The sequence below is a fragment of the Curcuma longa genome, chromosome 21 (genome assembly GCF_044706935.1).
Source record: "Curcuma longa cultivar G26 ecotype Majalengka, Jawa Barat chromosome 21, ITB_CL_G26_1.1, whole genome shotgun sequence".
Taxonomy (NCBI): Eukaryota; Viridiplantae; Streptophyta; class Magnoliopsida; order Zingiberales; family Zingiberaceae; genus Curcuma; species Curcuma longa.
In genome coordinates this window covers 12,443,162-12,465,136 of record NC_133881.1, presented here as the reverse complement: position 1 = coordinate 12,465,136, position 21,975 = coordinate 12,443,162, and the positions used below count along the sequence as shown (strand labels likewise).

Sequence of the window (21,975 nt, the reverse complement as noted above, 5' to 3'; positions counted from 1 at the left end):
TAACATGCATGCACATGCGGACGGACCGGGATAAGAGACTCAAGACGAGGCCGCATGAAATTTCCATGCAACTTAATCGGCAAGTTGCAACGGGGATGGCGATGGCCAGCGTACAGATGCATCTTTTTTTTATTTCTTTATTATTTATTATTTATTATTTATTTATTTATTTATTTATTTTTAAAAAAAAGTTATGATGCATGCATTTATGTTCCGTACTCACACTCGATACATGGGGACAAAGCAGGGCAAGGTGCATGCATTGCTTTCACAAAGAAGAAAACTGTGCTAGAAAGAAAAAAAGAAATGGCAATTGGCTAACCTAAAGTCTAATCCCACCCACTTGTCCACCCACCTGTACGCAAAAAGGCAGAGATGCATGGACGGCGGGCCACCCTAAATGTACCTCGGTTGGTGCGTCGATTCTTTTATTCCAACTTAGCTGCAGAATTATATTATGCAAAAAAAAAAAAATCAATAGTAATAAATATTTTATTATTATTATTATTATTATTATTATTATTTGAGGTCTAGTTGTTATTATTTTTCTGCTGCCTTTTGTCGTGCATCCCCCTTTGGCAATTGCCACTTGCTGCTTCCTTGTGCAGGACGGATGCAATGCATTCCGATGGCAAAAGCGTAATTAAAATTTTGGCACGCGTGGGCCGTCCATCGTCCAGATCGTCTTCCCCATCTCATCTTGACCGTCCATCACCCGTCGCTTTCAAGTTCCTCTTTCCCGTCTTTTTTTTATGAGACCGCGTCCCCGTTCCTTCCCAAGCCATTCTCCTCCCCCCTTCCTTTCTCCACAATTTTCCCCTCTGCGCTTCTGGAGATGTTCTGCGGATGTGTTCTGAGATTTTTGTTCATCTGAAGGTGGTGTTTGTCTCCTCGATTGGCTCTCCTTTGTTGCTATTTTCGCTGGTGTGGTTCGTGGTGGCCGGATTCGCCTCTTCGGGGTTGCTCCGTACTCGTCTGAACTCATGGCAGCTCTCGTCAACTGCGGAGGTAAACCCTATGTGTTCCTTTCTAGCTTGTCTTGTTTGTGTGTATGTCGGAAATCGTCGAGTTTGGGGTTGGATCTATATGGATCCTGGGTTTTCTGTATCGCGTTCTACATGTTGGAAATCTTTTGCTTTGAATTGTTGCTGAAATTCATGTATCTAATCGTTATTCGTTACTGAATGATTGATTGATTTTGTTTCAAATTCATTTTTTTAAGAAGAAATCGGAAATATTTGATTACAATAAACAAATTGGACAAGATTTTATGGCACTACTGTAGGATTGTTGTTTCTATTGAGCTCTATTTTTCAAATTTTTTGTTTCAATCCTTAGTTCTTACATATTCTCGATGTCTGGAACTGATCGGCATTTTATATGTTGGTTTTGCAGGCAGCGATGATATCTGCCCTGGTGGTCCTTTCTTCTCAAACCTCATGGAACAGGGATTTCTCGTGTCACTTGCTCGTTCTATTGATGGTCACGGCCCTCCTCGCAAGAGGTCCAGGGTCATTGCTCCACTCGTCCTCGGAGTAGGGGAGAGAGTTGCAGACAAGAAACAGCAACCCCGCTCAATCGACACCCTTCCTGATGAATGCCTCTTTGAGATCCTTAGACGGTTGCCAGGAGATAAGGAGAGGAGCAACTCTGCTTGTGTATCTAAGCGGTGGCTTCTGCTTCTGAGCAGCATCCGTTCTTCTGAGCTTGCTGCTCAGATGAAACCTTGCGTCAAATCTATGAAGAAGACCTTGCCAGACCTAAACAATCTTGTACCTGTAAATGAGAATGAAACTGAGAACAATGGATTTCTTACCAGGCGTTTGGTCGCTGAGGAAGCTACTGATATCAGACTTGCTTCTATTGCACTTGGAACTTGTAGCCGTGGTGGGCTGGGGAAGCTTTTCATCCAAGGAGGTGATTCGGCTAGGGTCTCTGATGTTGGCCTCTCTGCAATTGCTCATGCATGCCCTTCCCTACGGGTCTTATCTATGTGCATGGTACCCTTGGTCACTGATGCAGGTATAGCAGAGATTGCTGATGGTTGCCCATTGTTGGAAAAGCTAGATCTATGCCAATGCCCACAGATCTCAGACAAGGGCTTGATAACCGTTGCTCAGAAGTGCCCCAACTTAATGTCTCTCACTATCGAGGCATCCTCAAGCATAAGTAATAAAGCTCTTCAGGTTGTTGGTCGTTTCTGTACAAAATTGAAATATGTTACTATCAAAGACTGCCCAGAAGTTGGCGACCAAGGAATTGCAAGCTTGGTCTCTTCTCCCTCCTCTTCTCTGGAAAGGATGAAACTTCAGGCTTTGAACATTTCTGACTTAGCCCTTGCAGTTATTGGCCAATATGGGAAGAATCTAACAGATCTGTCTCTGACTAGCCTGAAGAATGTGGGGGAGAAGGGATTTTGGGTTATGGGCAATACTTGTGGGTTACAGAAGTTAAGATCAATCACCGTCAACCATTGCAACGGACTTACAGAGGTAGGCTTGCAAGCTATTGCAAAAGGTTCACCTTTTCTGAAGCAGATCTTTGTCCGCAAATCTTGTGACCTATCTGATGCTGGTTTAGTTTCTTTTACTGAAAAGGCAAGGGCACTTGAGAATTTGCATATTGAGGAATGCCACCAGTTAACTCTTATGGGTGTCCTAGGTGCTCTTCTGACATGCAACCCAGAGCTGAAGTCACTATCTCTAATGAGATGCTTGGGTATCAAAGATATAGATTTTGCTCCAGCCCAACTGCCATCGTGCAAGTCACTTGAGTCCTTGACCATTCGAAACTGTCCTGGTGTCACCAGTGCTAGCTTACATGTGGTTGGGAAAATCTGCCCCAGGTTACAGAAAGTCGACTTTGGTGGTCAAGCTGGAGTCACAGATGCTTCACTTATTCCACTGATCCAGAGTTCTGAGGTAGGTATTGTGGAGGTCAATTTAAGTGGTTGCGTTAATGTTTCTGATGCCCTGGTCACTACGTTGGTTAAGGCGCATGGAAGCACTCTCAGGATGCTTAATCTTGATGGTTGCAAAAAAATCACTGATAGAAGCATCATGGCAATTGCACAGAGCTGTCTTGTGCTCAATGACCTGGATTTATCATGTTGCACGATAGGTGATTATGGTGTGGCAATCCTGGCATCAGCAAGGCAGCTTAACCTGCGTATGCTTTCTCTTGCAAACTGCTCAAAGATCACCCAGAAAAGTCTGCCGTTCTTAGTAAACATGGGCCAGTCGATAGTGGGTCTAAATCTGCAGCACTGCCACTTGATCAGCACTGATGCAATCAGTTTGCTCGAGGAGAGGTTGTGGTTGTGTGATATCATTTTCTAGATGAAGAGAAGCATGGTGCTAGGGAGTCTTTCAAAATAACCAAGCTTTCGTTATATTCAGCGCGACCGACTATGAGCAACAGAAGTCCGTTTCAGTTTGGTTTTTTAGTCCATCGTTCTCTGGGCTTGGGCTCTGCAACTTTTGGTCACCCTCCGTGGATCTATGGCCGATCATTTTTACAGATGTTCTTAACAAAGGAACTCTGTTTTTTTTTGGGAAAATTTAGCAGGCTCCCAGTGTCTGCCGGTTTCCTCTATTTTGGCCGTGGCTACGATGATCACCATATGCAGTCTGAGTCCTAGTTTTTTGCTTACGAGTCTAGTTATCTCATGTTCTTCGTGTCTTTTTTTTCTGTGATCATGGTTCTTATTACCAAGGAAGCTGGATACGCTGTTTCTCTTGGTGGTTTAGCCAAGTTTTCATATTGGTAATGCTTGTCGAGTGAACTCTCTCATCCAGGAGCTTCAGGTGAGCCAGTCCTAATGCTGCTTTCACTCTGAGGGTATGTCCCGTCCCGTGTAATCTGGGTCTGTTGGAGTCTGTAATGCTGGTCTTGTTTGGTTGCTTTTACAGTGTTTTCAGAAGCCTGAATGCATGGGGATTGGCTAGGCTGCATAATTCTCTATTATTGCGTGCCATTACAACCTTGTTTGGTTGTTTTTTATTCGCCAAATCCTATTTTTACAGGCTGATGGAAAACTGTAATCTGTGCATCCTTATTTTATAATCAAATAAAGTTGTGTAATAGTGGTCATTATGTGTTCTTGGGTTCTGTGGGTTGGTAATTCTGACCTGATTCAGTGTTTTTGTGTTCGTGTAGTGCAGCATCATTTGAATGTGATAATAATGATACTAAGCAGATGTACGAAACATATTACGGTTATATTTTTAATTAAAATAATTTTTGAATTTAAAAATATTAGTAGTTTAGTTGGAAGTATTGAAGCTCATGATGATCAAAATAATCTTTGATTTTAAAAGCACAAAATAATTTATAAATTAATTTGCACTCTTAAAATTGGTATATAATGTGTATACACTTTTATAAAATAATTTGCCATAACATTTTTATAAAATAAACTCTTCTTGAACACAAGAAATATCAAACTACGTACTACTTAGAGTGTTTAAAAGTTTATAATGGTTGAAACCATTAATTTTGAAGATGCAAGTTGATTACAAATCATCTTATAATTTGATTTTTCATCAAAATGAATTTTCTAGAATGCAAGGAAACTTTAGTAAATTCTATGTGAGATATCTATAAATGTTAAAAAGGGTTAAATTTCAATCGGTTTAAGCGTCAATTTAGACACAAACTGATCAGCTAATCAATTTATTTAAAATTAGCTATATATATATACACACACGGTCTGAATCATCCTCTTTACTCTCGGCTCAATCGTACTACTTCCTTCGATCGAGTTCAAATATGGTAGAACTTCTTTGCAATGAGATATGCAGGCCGATAACTTTCGTTCTTCTGTGCCCAAACTAGGTCTTCACTTGAGCTGATCTTCAGCCGAGCTAGTATTCACTCGAGCTGGTCTTCACCTGAGTTGCACCAAAAGTGATATAGGTCGTCACTGATCTCCCTAGTTGCATGATCGCAATTCTCCATTTTGGTCAGAATATGGTAGAACGTTTGATCCCACATACTTATACAGGCTCCTGTCTATAAACAACAACCTTGCTCAATTGACACTCTACGTCTAAGGATCTCAAAGAGGTACTCGTCGGCTGAAGATCAGCTCAGGTGAAGATCTAGTTTGGGCACAGAAGAACGGAAGTTATCGGCCTGCATATCTCATAGCAAATCGTGGGAGTGGATTAGAAGCTCTACCAAATTCGAACTTGAAGGAAGTAGTGCGATCAAGCTGGGAGTAAGGAGGATGATTCAGACGGTCAGTTTGTGTCTCTAATTTTAAATAAATTGATTAGCCGATCAATTTGTGCCTAAATTGACATAACATAGGCTTAAACCTTGCTCAATTGAGCCGACGAGTGCCTCTTTGAGATCCTTAGCCGACGAGAAACCAACCACTCAGACTCTGAGTGACCTTCTCAAGTCCAAATGAGACATTACTAGACAAACGTCGAGTGTTCGAAAGCGTAGATTCTGAGTGGTCTTCCCGAATCCAAAAGGGACAAAGCTAGACAAATGTTGGATAAATATTGTTGAGTAACCGTCCTAAGTCCGAATGGAAAATCGCTAGATAAATATCGAGTGCTCTTGAGCACAGACTCTGAGTGGCCTTCCCGAGTCTAAATAGGAAATTGATCGATGAATGCTGAGTATTTAAGAACGCAAACTCCAAGTGACATTCCTGAGTTCGAATGGGAAATCCCTAGATGAATGCTGAGTGCTCGAGAGCACAAACTCCGAGTGACTTTCCTGAGCACAAATGAGACGTTGTTAGATGAACGTTGAGTGCTCGAGAGCACAGATTCTGAATGGCCTTTGTGAGTCTGAAACAGATCAAGCTGGACAAACGCTGAGTGTTTGAGAGTGCAGATCCCAAGTGACCTTTCTGAATTCGAATAAGACGTTGTTGGACAAACATCGAGTGCTTGAGAGCGCGGATCCTGAGTGACATTCCCGAGTTTGAGTGAGACATTGTTGGATGAATGTCAAGTGTGTTAGTATCGATGGAATCAAAATATCTCCACAATGGTATGATATTGTCCGCTTTGGGCCTAAGCTCTTATGGCTTTGTTCTTGGGCTCTCCCCAAAAGGTCTTATACCAATGGAGATACTTTCCATCCCATGATCTTTTCCATGTACTTTAGATGTGAGACTATGTTTGCACCCTTGCAACCCAACAATCCCCCCTCAAACAAAGGACCACAGGCCCCCCTCAACGTCGTTTTTGATGTCTAAATCCTCGACCCACCAGGACTTTTTGCTCCTCGGTCCACTCGACCTACTAGGACTTCCCACCTAGCCGCAGCTAGGACTTTCCGCAGCTAGAACTTTTTGCCCCTCGGTCCACCCAACCTACTAGGACTTCCCACCTAGTCGCAACTAGGACTTTTTACCCCTTGGTCCACCCGACCTACTAGGACTTCTCATCTGGTATCTGGTCCTCTTGATTCAGACACGGGAGCACCCACTTCCTTTGTTTAAGGTTCAAACCACATGGTTAGATCTGGATCATGGCTCATCCGGCGGTTAGTCCGGTGAAGAGCGGTCTCGCTCTGATACCACTTGTTAGTATCGATGGAATCAAAATATTTCCACAATGGTATGATATTGTCCACTTTGGGCCTAAGCCCTCATGACTTTGTTCTTGGACTCTCTCCAAAAAATCTCATACCAATGGAGATACTTTCCATCCTTTTAACCCCATTATCTTTTCCATGTACTTTAGATGTGGGACTATGTTTGCACCATTGCAACCCAACAAAGTGCTCAGAAAAAGAGACTAACGAGTCATGAGTGCTCGAGAAAGAAGATTGACAAGTTGGGAAGTGAAACTAAATGCTCGAGAGTAACTCTAGATACCCTTAGACATTAATCAATATTATGTTATAGTAATTATAAATACAGATAATTTATCTTTAATCAATATTATATTATAGCAATTATAATACATAACTATAATAATTGGACAAAAATTATAAGAATCAAAATTTTTACAACTATGTAAATTATGCTTAGTAATTGATATAATTATACTTAAATTATTTTTTATATTACAACAATTATTAATACTTGTTATAATAATATTAGACTCCCCTGCGGGGCTGATGCAGCCCCAACTGTGCTGGGCATGGTCTGCCGGGCCGCCAACTGACCCAGGATACTCCCAATGGTACCCATGCTGGAGACGGTCTGATATTCACTATTACCCGACCAGGTTGTCACCTAACCACGGAGACTGCCCTGCCCGCTGATGCGATGGGATATATTTTTAAAAAAAAATTGACCGAAACGCGTAATTAGAAGCCATCTGGGTCATGGCTGGCCCACTTGGTCCGTCCACGTTCATTCCCCCGAACCTCCTTCGGATTCCCCCCTCAGATCTTTCCTTCCCCCACTTTCTTATTGCATTTTGTGAGGTGTGCACAGCGCCCCGCTTTCCCCAAATCCGTATCCTCTTTCCTCTCCGCTTCTTCGTCTCGCTTCTATTTTTTTGCCCTTTTGGGTTGCTCGATCTGTTAGGGTTGTTTCTCCTCATGCTTCTCGTTCGCCGGCGGCCTTTCTCTCGGGATTTTGCCGCTGCTTTCGCTGCTGGTGCTCGGATTTGGCTCCTCGGGGTTGCTTCCTCCTAGTCCGCACTCATGGCAGCTCTTGTCAAACGAGGAGGTGATCCCTCTTCCATCCTTGTAATATTTGCTTGTCTTTCCGTGTTGTGGGAGAAATTGGCGGATTTGGGGCTGGATCTGTAGGGCTTTCGATGGTTCGCCCCTTTTGTGCTATAAAATTTGCTAAAATCGAGGTGATGCTGCAGATCTGTCGATACTGTGTTGTTTGCCTTCAAGATTTGTTTGACTTCAGCATCTCAGCTCATGGTTACCGATCTTTGATTGGTTTTGCTTCTGGATGCTTTTTTTGTTGCTATTTCGGGGAGTAGATTTTTGTGCTACGCCTATAAGGATATTGAACATAGGTTCTTGTATTTCGCCAATTCCGACAGTAGCATCTTGTCTGTTTTTAGTGCTATGTTGAGGATGGTTGCTTGTTTGGAATTCAGCTTTTCATTTTAGAGGTTTAATTGCATAAATACGCTCAGCTTCTTGGACTGACTATATCCTTTTGTCTTCGTTGTCTCTGCAGGCAGTGATGATATCTATCCTGGTGGCCCTTTCTTCTCCAATCTTGTTGATGCGGGCCTTCTTGTGTCTCTCGCTCGTACAGTTGATGTTTACTGCCCTCCTCTCAAGAGGTCCCGAGTAACTGCTCCGCTCATCCTCAGAGCTGGAGAGAAAGCTTCAGAGGGAAAACAGCAACCTTGCTCAATTGACACTTTGCCTGACGAGTGCCTCTTTGAGATCCTCAGACGGTTGCCAGGAGATAAAGAAAGAAGCAACTCTGCTTGTGTCTCTAAACGTTGGCTCATGTTACTGAGCAGCATCTGTTCTTCTCAACTTATCGGTAGGATGAAGCCTAACCTCCAATCTGTGAACAAGCCCTTGCCAGATCTGAACGAGCATCCGTCTGTAAATGACCAGGAAATTCAGAACAATGGCTTTCTTACTAGGCGCTTGGAAGCAGAGGAAGCTACTGATATTAGACTCTCTGCTATTGCACTAGGAACTTGTAGCCGTGGTGGACTGGGCAAACTTTTCATCCAAGGAAATGACTCAACTAAGGTCTCTGATGTTGGGCTTTCTGCAATTGCTCATGCTTGCCCTTCACTTCGGGTCTTATCTATGTGGAATGTACCGTTGGTCACTGATGCTGGTCTGGAAGAGATTGCAAATGAATGCCCATTGTTGGAAAAATTAGATCTTTGCCACTGTCCTCAGATCTCAGACAACGGCTTGATAGCTGTTGCTCTGAAGTGCCCCAACTTGATGACTCTCACTATCGAGGCATCCTCAAACATAAGTAATAAAGCTCTCCAGGTTGTTGGCCGTTGCTGTTCAAAATTGAAATACGTTACTATTAAAGACTGCCCAGAAGTTGGCGACCAAGGAATTGCAAGCTTGGTCTCTTCTCCCTCTTCTTCTTTGGAAAGGATAAAACTTCAAGCTTTGAACATTTCTGACTTATCCCTTGCAGTTATTGGCCAATATGGGAAGAATCTAATAGATCTGTCTCTGGCTAGTCTGAAGAAAGTGGGGGAGAAGGGATTTTGGGTTATGGGTAATACTTGTGGGTTGCAGAAGTTGAGATCCATCAGTATCACCTGTTGTAGTGGGCTTACTGATATAGGCTTGCAAGCTGTTGCAAAAGGTTCCCCGTTATTGAAGCAGCTTTTTGTTCGCAAATCTTGCTACCTATCTGATGCTGGCTTGAGAGCTTTTGCTGAAAAAGCTAGGGCACTTGAAAATTTGCACCTTGAGAACTGTAACCGTGTAACTTTTTTGGGTGTCCTCAGTGTTCTTTTCAATTGTCCAAAGTTGAACTCACTGGCCCTAATGAGATGCTTGGGCATCAAAGATTTACCTTATGCCCCTGCCCAACTGCCATCATGCATGTCACTTGAGTCTTTGATAATTCAGGACTGTCCAGATGTAACAAGTGCTAGCCTACAAATGGTGGGGAAGATCTGCCCCCAGTTACACAAAATAGACTTGGGTGGTCAAGCTGGAGTTACTGATGCTTTGCTTATTCCACTAATCGAGAATTCTAAAGTGGGTTTTGTGGAGGTAAATTTAAGAGGTTGTGTTAATGTTTCTGATGTATTGATCACCATATTAGCAAAGGCACATGGAAGTACTCTGAAGATGCTTAATCTTGATGGTTGCGCAAAGATCACCAATAGGAGCCTCATGGCCATTGCAAACTGTTGCTCAGTGCTTGATGATCTGGATTTATCAGGTTGCTCAATAGGTAACTATGGTGTGGCAGTCCTTGCATCTGCAAAGCAGCTTAGCTTGCGTGTTCTCTCTCTTGCAAGCTGTTCAATCACCACAAAATGTTTGCCATTCTTGGCAAATATGGGGCAGTCAGTAGTGGGCCTGAATCTTCAGCAGTGCCGCATGATCAGCAGTGATGCAGTTGCAGTGCTTGAGCAAAAACTATGGTGGTGCGATATCATTTCCTAGAAGTAGAGAACACTAAACAAATGGTGCAAGGGAGTTTCTTTGGAGTCTAGTCATCGGGCTTCTTTCATGACCTTCATCACCAGAAAAGTGTGGAAAGACAGAAGTATCATTCAGTTTGTTTTTTGGTTCATGTCCTCTGGACTTGGCCTTCCACCTTTTGGTCAATTTCCATGGACCTATGGCTTAGTTCATTTTTACAGTTGTTCTTGGAAAGGAACACTGTTTTGAGGCGGCAAGCAGTCATCCAATCCAATGGCTTGCTTTTCTCAATTTTTGGCCTCGGTTATGGAATTACCATATTCAATCCTGGTTTGGGTTGTAGTTTTCTACTTCCGAGCCTAGTTATGTCATGGTCTTAGGTGTTTCAACTGTGATCCTGGTTCGTCTTACCAAGGAAGCTTGATAGTTTGCTTCTCTGGTGTTTTAGCCAAGTTATCATGTTGTTAAAGTCTGCAGGTCGAACTCGTGCTGAGTTTCAGGTGTGTTGAGTCCTTTGTTGTTTGCTGTGTGTGCACAATGTCAGCTCTGTAATTCGGGTCTGTCCTCTGTAGTGTCGGTCTGGTTTGGTTGCTTTTGCACAGTTTGTTTGATGCCTGAGATTCACGGTATTTGGCTATGGCCGCATGCTATTGAAGCATGGCCATGACAACCATGTTTGGTTGTTTTTTCGTCAAATCCTATTTTTCCAGGCTGATCATAGACTGTAACGTGTGCAACCTTCTCTATGATAAAACAAACTGATATTTTACTATGATGCTCTCATTTGCTGGTGCTAGTATTGTTGTTTGCCTCCAGTGTGGTTGGTGGAAGATACAGCGTATCTTCCTAATCCTCTATGACACATCATCTTCATTTCGTCTTTGATTTATTGGTTCATTAGGATTATACCCATCTGCTCTTTGATAAATTTTAATTCAGCTTTGCTTTCCGCTTGCATCTACAATGTTTTTGTTCACTACATTTTGGCTTGCTAGTGTCGCTATCTTATGTGAACTCTCGTCTGCTATTATTGTTGTGCTGGTTTTACTTTACCTTTATTTGGTCGTTTCTTTTGTTTTGTTTTGCCTTGAGCAAAACGTACACGCTGGTACTGAAATTTAATATTGCTCTCGGACTCAAAAGATGGACTAACGTGTACCTTGTGTCTTTTGGTGCTATTCATTATCATTTTATAGCCGTCAGGTAGTATTTTTTATATCAGATATTTAATTTATATCGATTAATTTTGAGATGGACGGTTTGATTTTATATTTCATCTATCAAATAAATTTAAAAAATAAGTAGGTTTTGGCGTGATATTTCTCTTATCATCACTTTGAGGAGCAACTGGTAGTTTCATCGAATCAGCAAGAAGCATCTAATTTGATCTCTGCCCATTTAGTAGTCAATTGTATCTGCGCTGCTCACAGGCTGTATTAAAAGTCCAATGGCACCCCCGAGGTCAAAAGTGGGGTGGACTATGTAATAAGGATTTAAATTTCATTCAGAGTATATTATATATTTAGAGAATATTATGAATAATGATAGATAGCATGAAAATTATAGCATAAATATAACATGACACACTTAATGCATAAATGTGGGTCCCACTGTATGTCAATGAGATCCACTTACATTGAGTGTGTCATGCTACATTCATACTATAATTTTTCATATTATTTATCATTACTCATTATATTTGAAGAGTGGAAAAGTTATGATGTGGGATCAATCATGTGGCTACATTATCATTTTTTTGAAAAGTGGAAAAGTTATGATATTAGATTATCTGTCAGAATTTATCGATCATCACTAAAATTAATTCAATCATATAAATCGAATATCTGAATTATTAATAAATAAATAACAGTCCAACAGCACTTTTCAAGCAACAACCTGATAACCACCTTTCTTTTTTCCAGTGTTATTTCTAGTTCTTCCTCTGGCATTTCTCCATGTTAAAACAGAGCTTCCATTGCCTCGCGTAGATGCTGATTTTAGGATTGAAAGTTTTAGCATCATTAAGAATTTTGGATCTTGCTTGTGAATTATTAAAGAGCCCTCGAACATAACTGAATTTGTAACCATGTGATAGGTTTGTAACCATGATACCTGACAAAGCCAAGTAATTACCCTCCCATATGAAAATCAATTTCAACTTCCTGATTTACCTCTTTATAGATAATTATGAAACCAACCGTATAAGACACCTAAGATCAATGTGTGACCTTTTGCCACATGATGAACTAAGACTGCTATAATCTGTTAAATAGTCTGGCTATAACTAATTGCAATCTCATTGACGCATTATAATCCTACTTCAATCAGATAAGCATCAGTTGCTTAGTCTAATAATAAAAACAATGCCTCGTTGAGAATAAAACTTATTCTAAAATTAAATCCACGTAATTATTTAACAAAGAACACACAAGGAATTAAGGGGGGAAAGTGAAATTGTTCGACCAGAAGGAACAATTACAGAATATCTTTCCGATCTTGCTGATAATCATCCTAGTTGTAGCAGCAAATCAAACTCTGAAAAGCAAGTAGCATGGAAGTTCCATCTCAGATATGTTCGTTGAGAAGAACTACCTTAGCTGAAATCATGGAGCTTTCTAGATATAAGCCAACAGAGACGAAGCCAACACTCGATGCCATCACAATGCAAGACCAAACACTACTGCGTGGAAAAGAATTAGTGCTTTCAATTCAATGGTATATTAAATACATGAATCTAGAGGCAGGCTTATACATAACATGCTTGTGAATATAAGTAAATACCTCTTCGTTCAAAACACCGTTTGAAGATTATCTAGGTCTGTATATGCCATGTTAGGGTCCTCTGCCATTTTAGTATCAAATAGAGGAGTAGCCAGCTTGGGAGGGTTCTAAACAAAGGTGAATCACTTATTAAGATGAAAAATCCCCAAAACAATCAAACATGCAAGTTAACTTCTTGATTACCAAGAAAGAAAATCACATTCTACTTTTCACACAGAACTTCCAGTAACAATGAGGATCAATAAGGTTATTGGTTAACCTTTTCTTAGTTGGAGAAAGATCCCAACATGATTTGTTGTACTCAATGTCCATGAAAAGCAATTTTGTTCACAAACTACTATTTAATTGGTTGTATCAAATATTTAAGTTAGATGTTTTGATTGGATAAGATTTTTTGCAGGCTTTTGGTGTTGGCTGCAAAGTTAAAGAGTTTGTATCATGTCCTTTCTTTTATTCTGTAACCCTTCATTGTAACTTTTATTAATTGACACCATTTTGTCAATCCTCAATTGCTCAAACACTTTATTAAGCTCCTTTAGTTACGCTATGTCTCTTATGCCCCATCAGTGTTTATGAAAATGTCCAGATCAGTGAAAACCTAACCAGCTATTCTAACTTTTGAATGCTTTTGCAAACAATCTAGTTCCTCTTAAGCGAGAAAAAAAAAATGACTCCATTCTTCTAACCATCGAAGATGTATTAGAGAGTGATGGGGGATACTAAAGTAGTTAATATGTTTGCCAACGGTTAGTAGGGGAGAGAATGATGGGGAGCCCATATGATCCAAAAGTCCAGCTATTTACTACCCATCTCATTTTGAAGACCAACCACATCAGAACCCTTGCCCATCAGAACTGTCCAACTTGTAGAAGGACAACAATAAAAAATATTGCAGATTAAGATCCTCTTTAACATAATTAGAGGAAGGAAAAAACGTCCTGAAAAAAAAAGCCTGAAAGAGACTAGGTAAGAAAACAGCCTAGGCAACAAAATGGCTGAAAACAGCCTATTTCATCACTTGGCAATTTTTTTAGTGTGTCATGGGAACCAAGATTTAAAGAGAGGGAGAATACGTAAAGGGATGATATGATAAGTTGAAGATGGCTAATTTGCAGACCAAATCTTGAGAAAAAGAAAGCCATTGGTCCAAGTTCAAGCATATGGGAAAACAAAGCTGAGCTAGACTAGTCAACAATAGAAGCAACTGGAATTCTACAGATAAGCTCTGAAGCAATGTCAGAGAAGTAGAAAGGTAACTAGAAACAAGTCAGGTGACTTTCCTCTGACAAATCAAGGACCAAAGTGAAAGGAAAATGTTCACATGAGAGAACTCACATTCAGGCACTTGTTTGCACAGGGATGGATCATCTTGTGGACAGGAACCTTGTATAAATCTTTTTAGAATTTTTTAAATAATAATGTCTGACAACAAGATGATTTAGCAGTGCAACCTTAGCAAATTTGTTTGTTGTTGTTCCTTTATAGTTGCAACTAAGCTTGTATTGTTTTCCTATTATAAGTTGAAGGGTTAATCTTTAAATTCATACTGAAAACATATAACATAAACAAAGTAAGCTTAAACAAGTAAAAATACTCGGCTTGTAACAGACATCATGGCATATATTTGAGCAAAGTAATCCTACCATGCAACGCACAAGAGCCCAATTGATGCCACTGAAAAACGGATGTTGCTTAACTTCATTAGCTCCATGGCATGAGCCTAATCTGTTTCTAGGATCTCTATGCAACAACCGATATATCAACTGTTTTGCAGGAAGACTTACCTATTCAAAAAAAAAAAAACACATAGCAACCATGTAAAGTAGAATAAATCCAACTAAATTCATAACAGAAATTCTGAATAGATCTCAACAGTGCACATCCAAGAAGAGGATGCATGCAATACATAAATAATCATAATCAATAAATGGATTGCTAAAGTTTTTCTTTGTAATACCCAATCAATCACCGTACACCTAGCATTTAGTATCATATTCCAGGAACTAGGATCTGGTCTCAATAGTTGATTCCAAGATGTTGAAAGTGAAAACAACTTCATGTTACATTAACTATCATTTCCTACGATAGGACTGAAGATTCTTATTAATTTCTATGGCAAGAAAAGTTGCAAAAATCAAAATTTTGGAGTAAGTCGTAAACCATGAAATGATGATTGCATTTGCACCTTTCACCTTACAGGCTAAGCTTTCAGAGTAGACAATTATTGAAATCACATCTTCACACATGTTGAGTTTGAATCATTAATAAGCCCCTCTTATCCTCTTGTTATGAATCCTTGTATTAACAAACATATGTATAAGTTGGTACCCTCTGTGCTTTTGAGATAAACATCACAGAGAGTCAAATTGTTGTAACTTTATGATGTGCTTATATCATTCTTCTCTAATTGTTATTGATGAAGCACTTGCTCACTTAATTTTTGGAACTTTATCATGTGCTTATATCATTCTTCTCTAATTGTTATTGATGAAGCACTTGCGCACTTAATTTTTGGAACTTTAGAACTCTACAACTTTCATTGGTGACAATAAAATTTACCTGTATGAGAATAAATGAGCTTGGGAACAGTCTGAAGAGAACAAAAGATCACCTAGATTCTAGAATGTCTACGAGATCATTTGTTTTAACTTGCAAATGTTCAGATTTTTCACAGAAAGTAACTAAGTATATAGTGCCACAAAAAAAACAATTTTGCCAATTTTGTAATCTGATATAAATACTTCAATTGATGAACTCACTGAGATACTTCCAGGAAATCTAAGGTCCTTGTGAAGAACGTTAGCAAATGTCTTCTGCCTAGTCTTTCCTCGAAATGGCGTATAACCATATAACATCTCATAAAGAAGAATGCCTATTCGAGCAATTTTAGGGGATAAAATCAGTATGAGTAAAACTACTGCAATTGATTGCAACGACATATGCAGTTGCAGAAATCATAGTAAAAGCTGGATAATGTATTGCCACACAATGCACCACCTACCAAGTGCCCACCAATCAACTGCACTAGTGTGGCCTGCTGCAGTAATGATCTCCTGCAAAAGAAGATCATAGATATTACGAACAGTGATAGTACAGAAATATTAACTTCACAAAAAAAAAAGCAGAGAATGACAGTCACTTAGCTAAACCAAGTTAAACATCTATCTTTTAGTTTACAGTTACATGAAATTTAGATAAATTTAATGTGGAAAGTAGTTTCTGCTCTTCAGGTGCTTGCATCTAAATGCCCATTCCTAGTCCTATAGTCATTTTTGTTTTCTCACCTTAGTATAATTTTTAACAATTTGTTGAGTGCTGCTTGGTTGACGGTCAGAATTCAGCACTTCCAAACACCCATGTCCATGTTGGATCTAAAACTAGGTCAGTATCCATAAATAGACACAAGCCAAGGTGACTTTGGTTGCAAGTCTTACTTCAACCATAAGTCAAGGATATGAAAAATGGGTTGAATCACATGCCAGCGAAACAAACACAAGCCAAAGGTGACTTTGGTTGCAGGTGTTACTTCTTGAATCGTAGGTCAAGAAAGTAAAAATTGGGTTGAATCACATGCCAGTGAACTGTAATTATCCCTTGGAAATTGGAAGGAACCACATTGCATAAAATTAAACTTCATAAAGTGCAGTCAGCAATGATGTTTAATAATACACTTATCACTTCCAAAGCAATTAGCCATCTTTATGTGCTGACAAAGCATGCAGCTAAATCAGAATAAGAAGGAAGCGCCGGCTTGTATTCTTTTGATTAGATGTGCATAAGAATACTCAAATTTATATGCATGTGATGTAGTTAATTGAACTTATTTTCATATGCTATATAAACAAATGCCTTAATGCATTTTAATTAAAATGGATTTATTATCATCCTCATAATTGTGTGAAACGTTGGATCACCAAGTTGCAACATCCACAGAATTTCACTACTGCTAATGGTCACTTCATGTCTCCATGAAGAGACCAAGTTGAGGGTGAGAGAGATGGTATATACAGTAGTAAAACATGAATGTTAGCTAGTCCTCATCCATTGACCCAGTTTGATCTTAGAGTGTGGTTACCCCATATGATCGTGCACCCTTGGGACCACATCCAACAAAATATCCACGTAATTTTGTTCTAATCTTAATTGATTATGTAATTTTAATTCTAATTATTAAATTTAAATATTTTTCCTTAATCAGATAATCAAATTTAATTTCGCTCTAACATAAACTTAAACATGGTTTATGCAGACAATATCGGAGCCAGCAACTGATAAGACGAGTGTAAATAAAATCAACTCAGAGATTGATATGTAGAAGAAACTCTATAAACTAAAGGATTCAAGTAGTATAGAACTGAATTTATGATTTGTAGTTCAAAGAAGATGAAATCTGACTAACCATACTTTATGTCGAACTAGTCGGCAATTAGTAAAACACTTTTAATATACCAAACAAGAGAACGCTAAGATGGATGCGTAAAGCCACTAAAAATGGGGAAAAAACACTATTCTAGAGCAATCAAGTATAGCTTCAATAGATGATAAAATAACAAAATAAACTTAAAAAGCCTGAACATTTTCAAAGAAGGCTAATACATTATATAATTAGACAAGTTGAGTTGACTCAAATTGAATGTGTGGAAGCCTAGAAAAACTCTATTTGACATATTAAAATAATTGAAAACATTTGTACAATATTAGTTATAATGTTCAATGCTAGAATAGGATCCAAATAATCAACATCGAATAGTCAGAACTTCTGGCTTGTTGTCTAACCTAGACTTGAACATAAACTAAATTACATATCATGTTGCACAAAATACATTGAAATCATGAATACTAAACAAAATGAAATAGACTCCAGAATTTAAAATTTTAATGCCTTTTATGTTATGTTTTACATTTACTGAATTCTTTTAAATCTTGTGTAGAAAGTTAGAATTGATGGGATGAATGTGATTCTAGCTAGTTGACTCAGATCCAATTAAGAAAAATAGATACCATAGCATTTTCCTAGTACATGAAAAAGGGCAGAAAGGATCATTGCTAGAACAACTCAGCAATACTTCTAGTGCTTTCTCTAAAACAAGAGAACTCAAAATTATGATGGAACAGCTCAGTAAGTCTTGAAACACCAATAAAGCTCACTACAGGTAGCAACTTTAATCATTATTACTGGTACATAAAGAAACAAAAGTGGAGAAAGGAGAAAATTTTGTATTATGATCAATTCATTCCAAATTTTAAGACCATTTTAATTGGATCTGCCCTCTGGACTATGGGGCACAACAGGAGCGCAGTAGTTATTATATGTGAAAACATAATAGAGACTGTTGAGCACATAGAACTAATACATGGGCAATTGATGCAGTGCAAGATGCCTTTTTGACACATTGGGATCACCCCAAGGGCAAATAAGGCAAAAATATCCAAATTGGTGGATTTCAGGGCAAATTCCTTCATTCAACCTTTAAATTTGCATTCCCCCCCCCCCCCCCCCCCCCCCCCCACCCAATTTTTAGTTGAATTTTATTTTGCCAATAAATCAGCAAAAATCGAAATTTGATTTCCTTATTTCTTAGGCATGACATGATATTTTTATTCTTTAAATATGTACTTTCCATTTTGGGAAATATTTCTAAATTCACTTATTGTAGCTCGTTATATAAATACGAGCGTAGTTTTTTATTAAGGGGACGATGGAAGATTAATAATATTATTCTGAGTGTTCTATTTTCAAGATTTTCGTAGTTATTCTATGTGAATCAACAAATTAATCTTTTGTTACTACCCACTTCCACTACATCAGTTGGTATCAGAGCCGGCTACACTTCCTACAATATGGCACCTAGAAGAGATCAACGAGTGACACCACTGGAAGAAGTTTACGGACGTAATCAAATTGCGGTACTGGAGGAGCGATTTCAAAATCTCAATGGGGATCTAAGTCCACAATATGTGGTGGAGGGCCTTGAGTTAGAAGAAGACCTTTGGGCACAGCGAATCGACCTAGACGGAGACCCGGAGACCAACACTACCAATTAACCATAGGCATGATGACAATCGATGATGGGAGATTGGGATTTGCATTGAGATCCCTGAATTCCACGACAACCTACAACCCGAGGAGTCTCTAGATTGGATTGCTAATGTGGATGATATATTAGATTTCAAGGAGGTTCTAGAAGATCGTAGGGCGCAATTAGGGGGGTGTGTCAGTGTATGGTGACAACAGAATAAACTTCAACATTCGAGGATGGTTAAGGCCAAAATTACTACTAGGGTCAAGCTACAAAAACATATGTGAGCTATGTTCCTTCCTCACGATTATGTCTGTCTCATGTACCAAAAATTACAAGAATTGCGTCAAGGTTCGAGGATTGTAGATGAATATACATTTGAGTTTTATCACTTGCTAGAAATAATATGTCAAATTCCGAAGATCAGATGGATATCCGATACATTAGGGATTTTGCGACAAAATATTCAAGACTCTCTTGACCTATTCAACCCCATCTTTGTTTCTTAGGCATACCAGAGAGGGCAATGGATCAACTGGCAATAATAGTAGTGGTGCAGGAAATAGTTTAACCACAATTACCCCACTGGTTACCAACTAATAATCCGAAAGCAATGTGAGATGTTACGGCTATGGTGAATCAGGACACTGACTACATGATTGCAAGAAGGTTGGCAAGAGGCCTTCGTTGATGATGGGCACACATGAAGAAACTATAGGCACGAACGAGGATGTTCATGATGAGAATGAAAAAGATGATAACGTAGGGGAAGAGGAGTATGTGAGTGGTGATATAGATCTATTAGTGGTGGTACAACTATCTTATCTTGCACCAAAGGGGGTGGATGACGAATGGGTGCGAACCAACATCTTTCAGTCAACATGCACAGTTAATGGGAAGTATATAAATTCATGATTGATTCAGGAAGTAGTGAAAATGTGGCATCTGAAGAATTAATACAAAAATTAAACATCAAAATTGAAAAACACCCCAAGCCTTACAAACTCACTTGGTTGCAAAAGGGAAGTGAGGTAACACTTTCTAAACAAGTGTTGATTTCATTTTCTATGGGAAACAATTACAAAGATCAGATTTGGTGTGACGTGGTAACCATGGATGCATGCCACCTTTTGTTCAGGAGACCATGGCAATATAATAAATTAGTTCATCTTAATGGTCAAAACAATACCTACAGTTTCATATTCTAATAAAAAAAAATATGTTGCTACCCAAGAGTCAATATATTATCTCTACTAAAGTTCAAAGACGAGATAGAAGAATCTAACATCGTATTCATTATGTTTGACAAAGAGGCGAGTCCCGAAGTAACTATTCCAGATGTTGTCAAGCCATTGAAAGAGAAATCTTCTAATGCTTTTCCCGCCAACTTGCCAAAGGAGTTACCACCATTGCAAAAATATTCAACACCATATTGATGTACTTCCACTACCCAATAAAACTCATATTCATGGGAAGGTAGAGGATTTCATCACTAGATGTAGTTGGGCATTCAAGGGTGAATTCTTTCCACCCTAGGGGAATAACGTAGTGTAAGATTCCAAGGCCAAATAAGGCAAAAATATCCAAATTGGTGGATTCCGGACAAATTCCTTCATTCAACCTTTAAATTTGCATTTTTTTCATTTTTAATTGAATTTTATTTTGCCAATAAATCAGCCTAGGAAATCGAATTTTGATTCCGATTTGATTTCCTTATTTCTTAGGCATGATATGATATTTTTATTCCTTAAATATGTACTTTCCATTTTGGGAAATATTTTCCAGATTTGCTTATTGTAGCTCGTTCAATAAATAAGAGTGTAGTTTTTGGTTAAGGGGACGATTGAAGATTAATAAAATTATTTTGAGTGTTCTATTTTCAAGATTTTCCTAGCTATTCTATGTGAATCAAATGGTCAATCCTGTTTTCCTATTTTTCTTGAGATTTTCCTGGTTGTTACGTGTGAATCAACAGGTAATCTTTAGTTACTACACGTTTGTGTTGCATCAGTAATGAAGAAAGTGGAGAATAACTTCTATTTCTTCTTATCGTGAGACACATCTATTACCTGTATATCTAAGAAGAAACATAAATCCTCAACACAGGACTAAACCCACTACAAATAACCTAATAGATATACCTATTAATATGCACCCCTCAAGTTGGAGCATAAATCTTGTGTCCAACTTATCATAAACTAGAGAAGTCCTCCCAATAGAATGTAAACTAACTAAAGTTATTACCACAAAGAAAATGACAACACAATTCTCATACACAGGCAAAATAAAGTTTTGTAAAGAGTAGATGCAGCATACAAACATCAATTCCTTGACCTCATCTCAACACGTTGATAAGGAGAGAATGAAGCATGACCGCATGAAACAAGTCTCTCAAATGAGCATCTCCTTGTGGCAGCGCATATACTAGCAAACAACTGAGTAAAGAAAAGGGGAGAAGAAAAGCATTTGATGAGGCTCAGGAGGCAACTGAGAGAATGAGCTAAATACCAAGAGAAGGGTCTCTCAAGCGAGCTTCTCCTCATGATAGAAAATATAGTGGAGCATGACAAATGGATGAAGAGAGAAGGAAAACACTCAACAATCCTAGAGTATACTAGAAAGATAGCATCTTGTAGGACACGACAAACACAGGAAGGAATTGAGCCAATCTAGAAGAATCTAGAAGCTATAATGATGCAACAAGAAAGCAAAAGTTAAACCCTAGGAAGAAATGAGATTTGTAAAAGAAATCAAGAAAGGGTTGTTGATGCCGATTGGGTTGCTGGAGAAAGCATTATCAAGAAGCGCCAAAGAAAAGCATGTTTATGAGAAAGACCACGAGAGGAGAGAAGCTAGGAAGAAGATGCAAGCAGTTGCTGCTGGAAAAGGAAGCAAAAAAGAAAAACAAGTTTGGTGATTGTAAAAGAACAGGGAACGTGAGGACTCAGGTTGTGATGAAGACTGAAAATGCAACAAGAAGAAAAGAGGCACTGATAGAGTAGATCTGTCAATGGTCGAGCATTGCTACAAGAAGACATTAAGACCAAGGAGAGGCAAGTGATGAAGATCCTAGGCAAGGAGAGGTGGTCATTGGCATGTCTTAGTTGGCAACCACATGACAAGCGGCGACCAAGGAGGG

The 21,975-nt window shown here is 39.0% G+C and overlaps 3 protein-coding genes across 4 annotated transcripts in view; 2 read left to right on the top strand and 1 right to left on the bottom strand.

Annotated features, from left to right (window-relative positions):
* Positions 1–795: 795 nt before the first annotated feature.
* On the top strand, positions 796–4,095 carry LOC141814953 (EIN3-binding F-box protein 1-like). Its single transcript, XM_074702913.1, has 2 exons — positions 796–1,008; positions 1,396–4,095. The coding sequence occupies exons 1-2, from the start codon at positions 984–986 to the stop codon at positions 3,336–3,338; spliced, it is 1,968 nt and encodes a 655-aa protein (XP_074559014.1). The 5' UTR covers positions 796–983; the 3' UTR covers positions 3,339–4,095.
* Positions 4,096–7,407: 3,312 nt separating this feature from the next.
* Positions 7,408–10,807, top strand: LOC141814932 (EIN3-binding F-box protein 1-like). The gene is made up of 2 exons (XM_074702893.1): positions 7,408–7,648; positions 8,120–10,807. The coding sequence occupies exons 1-2, from the start codon at positions 7,624–7,626 to the stop codon at positions 10,054–10,056; spliced, it is 1,962 nt and encodes a 653-aa protein (XP_074558994.1). The 5' UTR covers positions 7,408–7,623; the 3' UTR covers positions 10,057–10,807.
* Positions 10,808–12,276: 1,469 nt separating this feature from the next.
* Positions 12,277–21,975, bottom strand: part of LOC141814682 (phototropin-1A-like) — a 31,070-nt gene continuing 21,371 nt past the window's right edge. Inside the window, exons 21-25 of one of the 2 annotated variants that reach the window (XM_074702622.1) lie at positions 15,818–15,869; positions 15,576–15,688; positions 14,460–14,600; positions 12,817–12,923; positions 12,277–12,715 (exon numbers count right to left, since the gene is read on the bottom strand). In XM_074702622.1, the coding sequence (XP_074558723.1) occupies positions 12,825–12,923; positions 14,460–14,600; positions 15,576–15,688; positions 15,818–15,869 (405 nt within the window). In that variant the 3' untranslated portion in view covers positions 12,277–12,715; positions 12,817–12,824. The remainder of the gene's footprint in view (positions 12,716–12,816; positions 12,924–14,459; positions 14,601–15,575; positions 15,689–15,817; positions 15,870–21,975) is intronic. The other variant, XM_074702623.1, reaches the window with a different exon arrangement.

Excerpts from the sequence above, each read along its gene's own strand:
- LOC141814953 (XM_074702913.1), top strand. The coding sequence starts at position 984 with ATGGCAGCTCTCGTCAACTGCGGAG. Across the intron at positions 1,009-1,395 it reads AGCTCTCGTCAACTGCGGAG|GCAGCGATGATATCTGCCCT; the intron begins GTAAACCCTATG and ends TTGGTTTTGCAG.
- LOC141814932 (XM_074702893.1), top strand. The coding sequence starts at position 7,624 with ATGGCAGCTCTTGTCAAACGAGGAG. Across the intron at positions 7,649-8,119 it reads AGCTCTTGTCAAACGAGGAG|GCAGTGATGATATCTATCCT; the intron begins GTGATCCCTCTT and ends TTGTCTCTGCAG.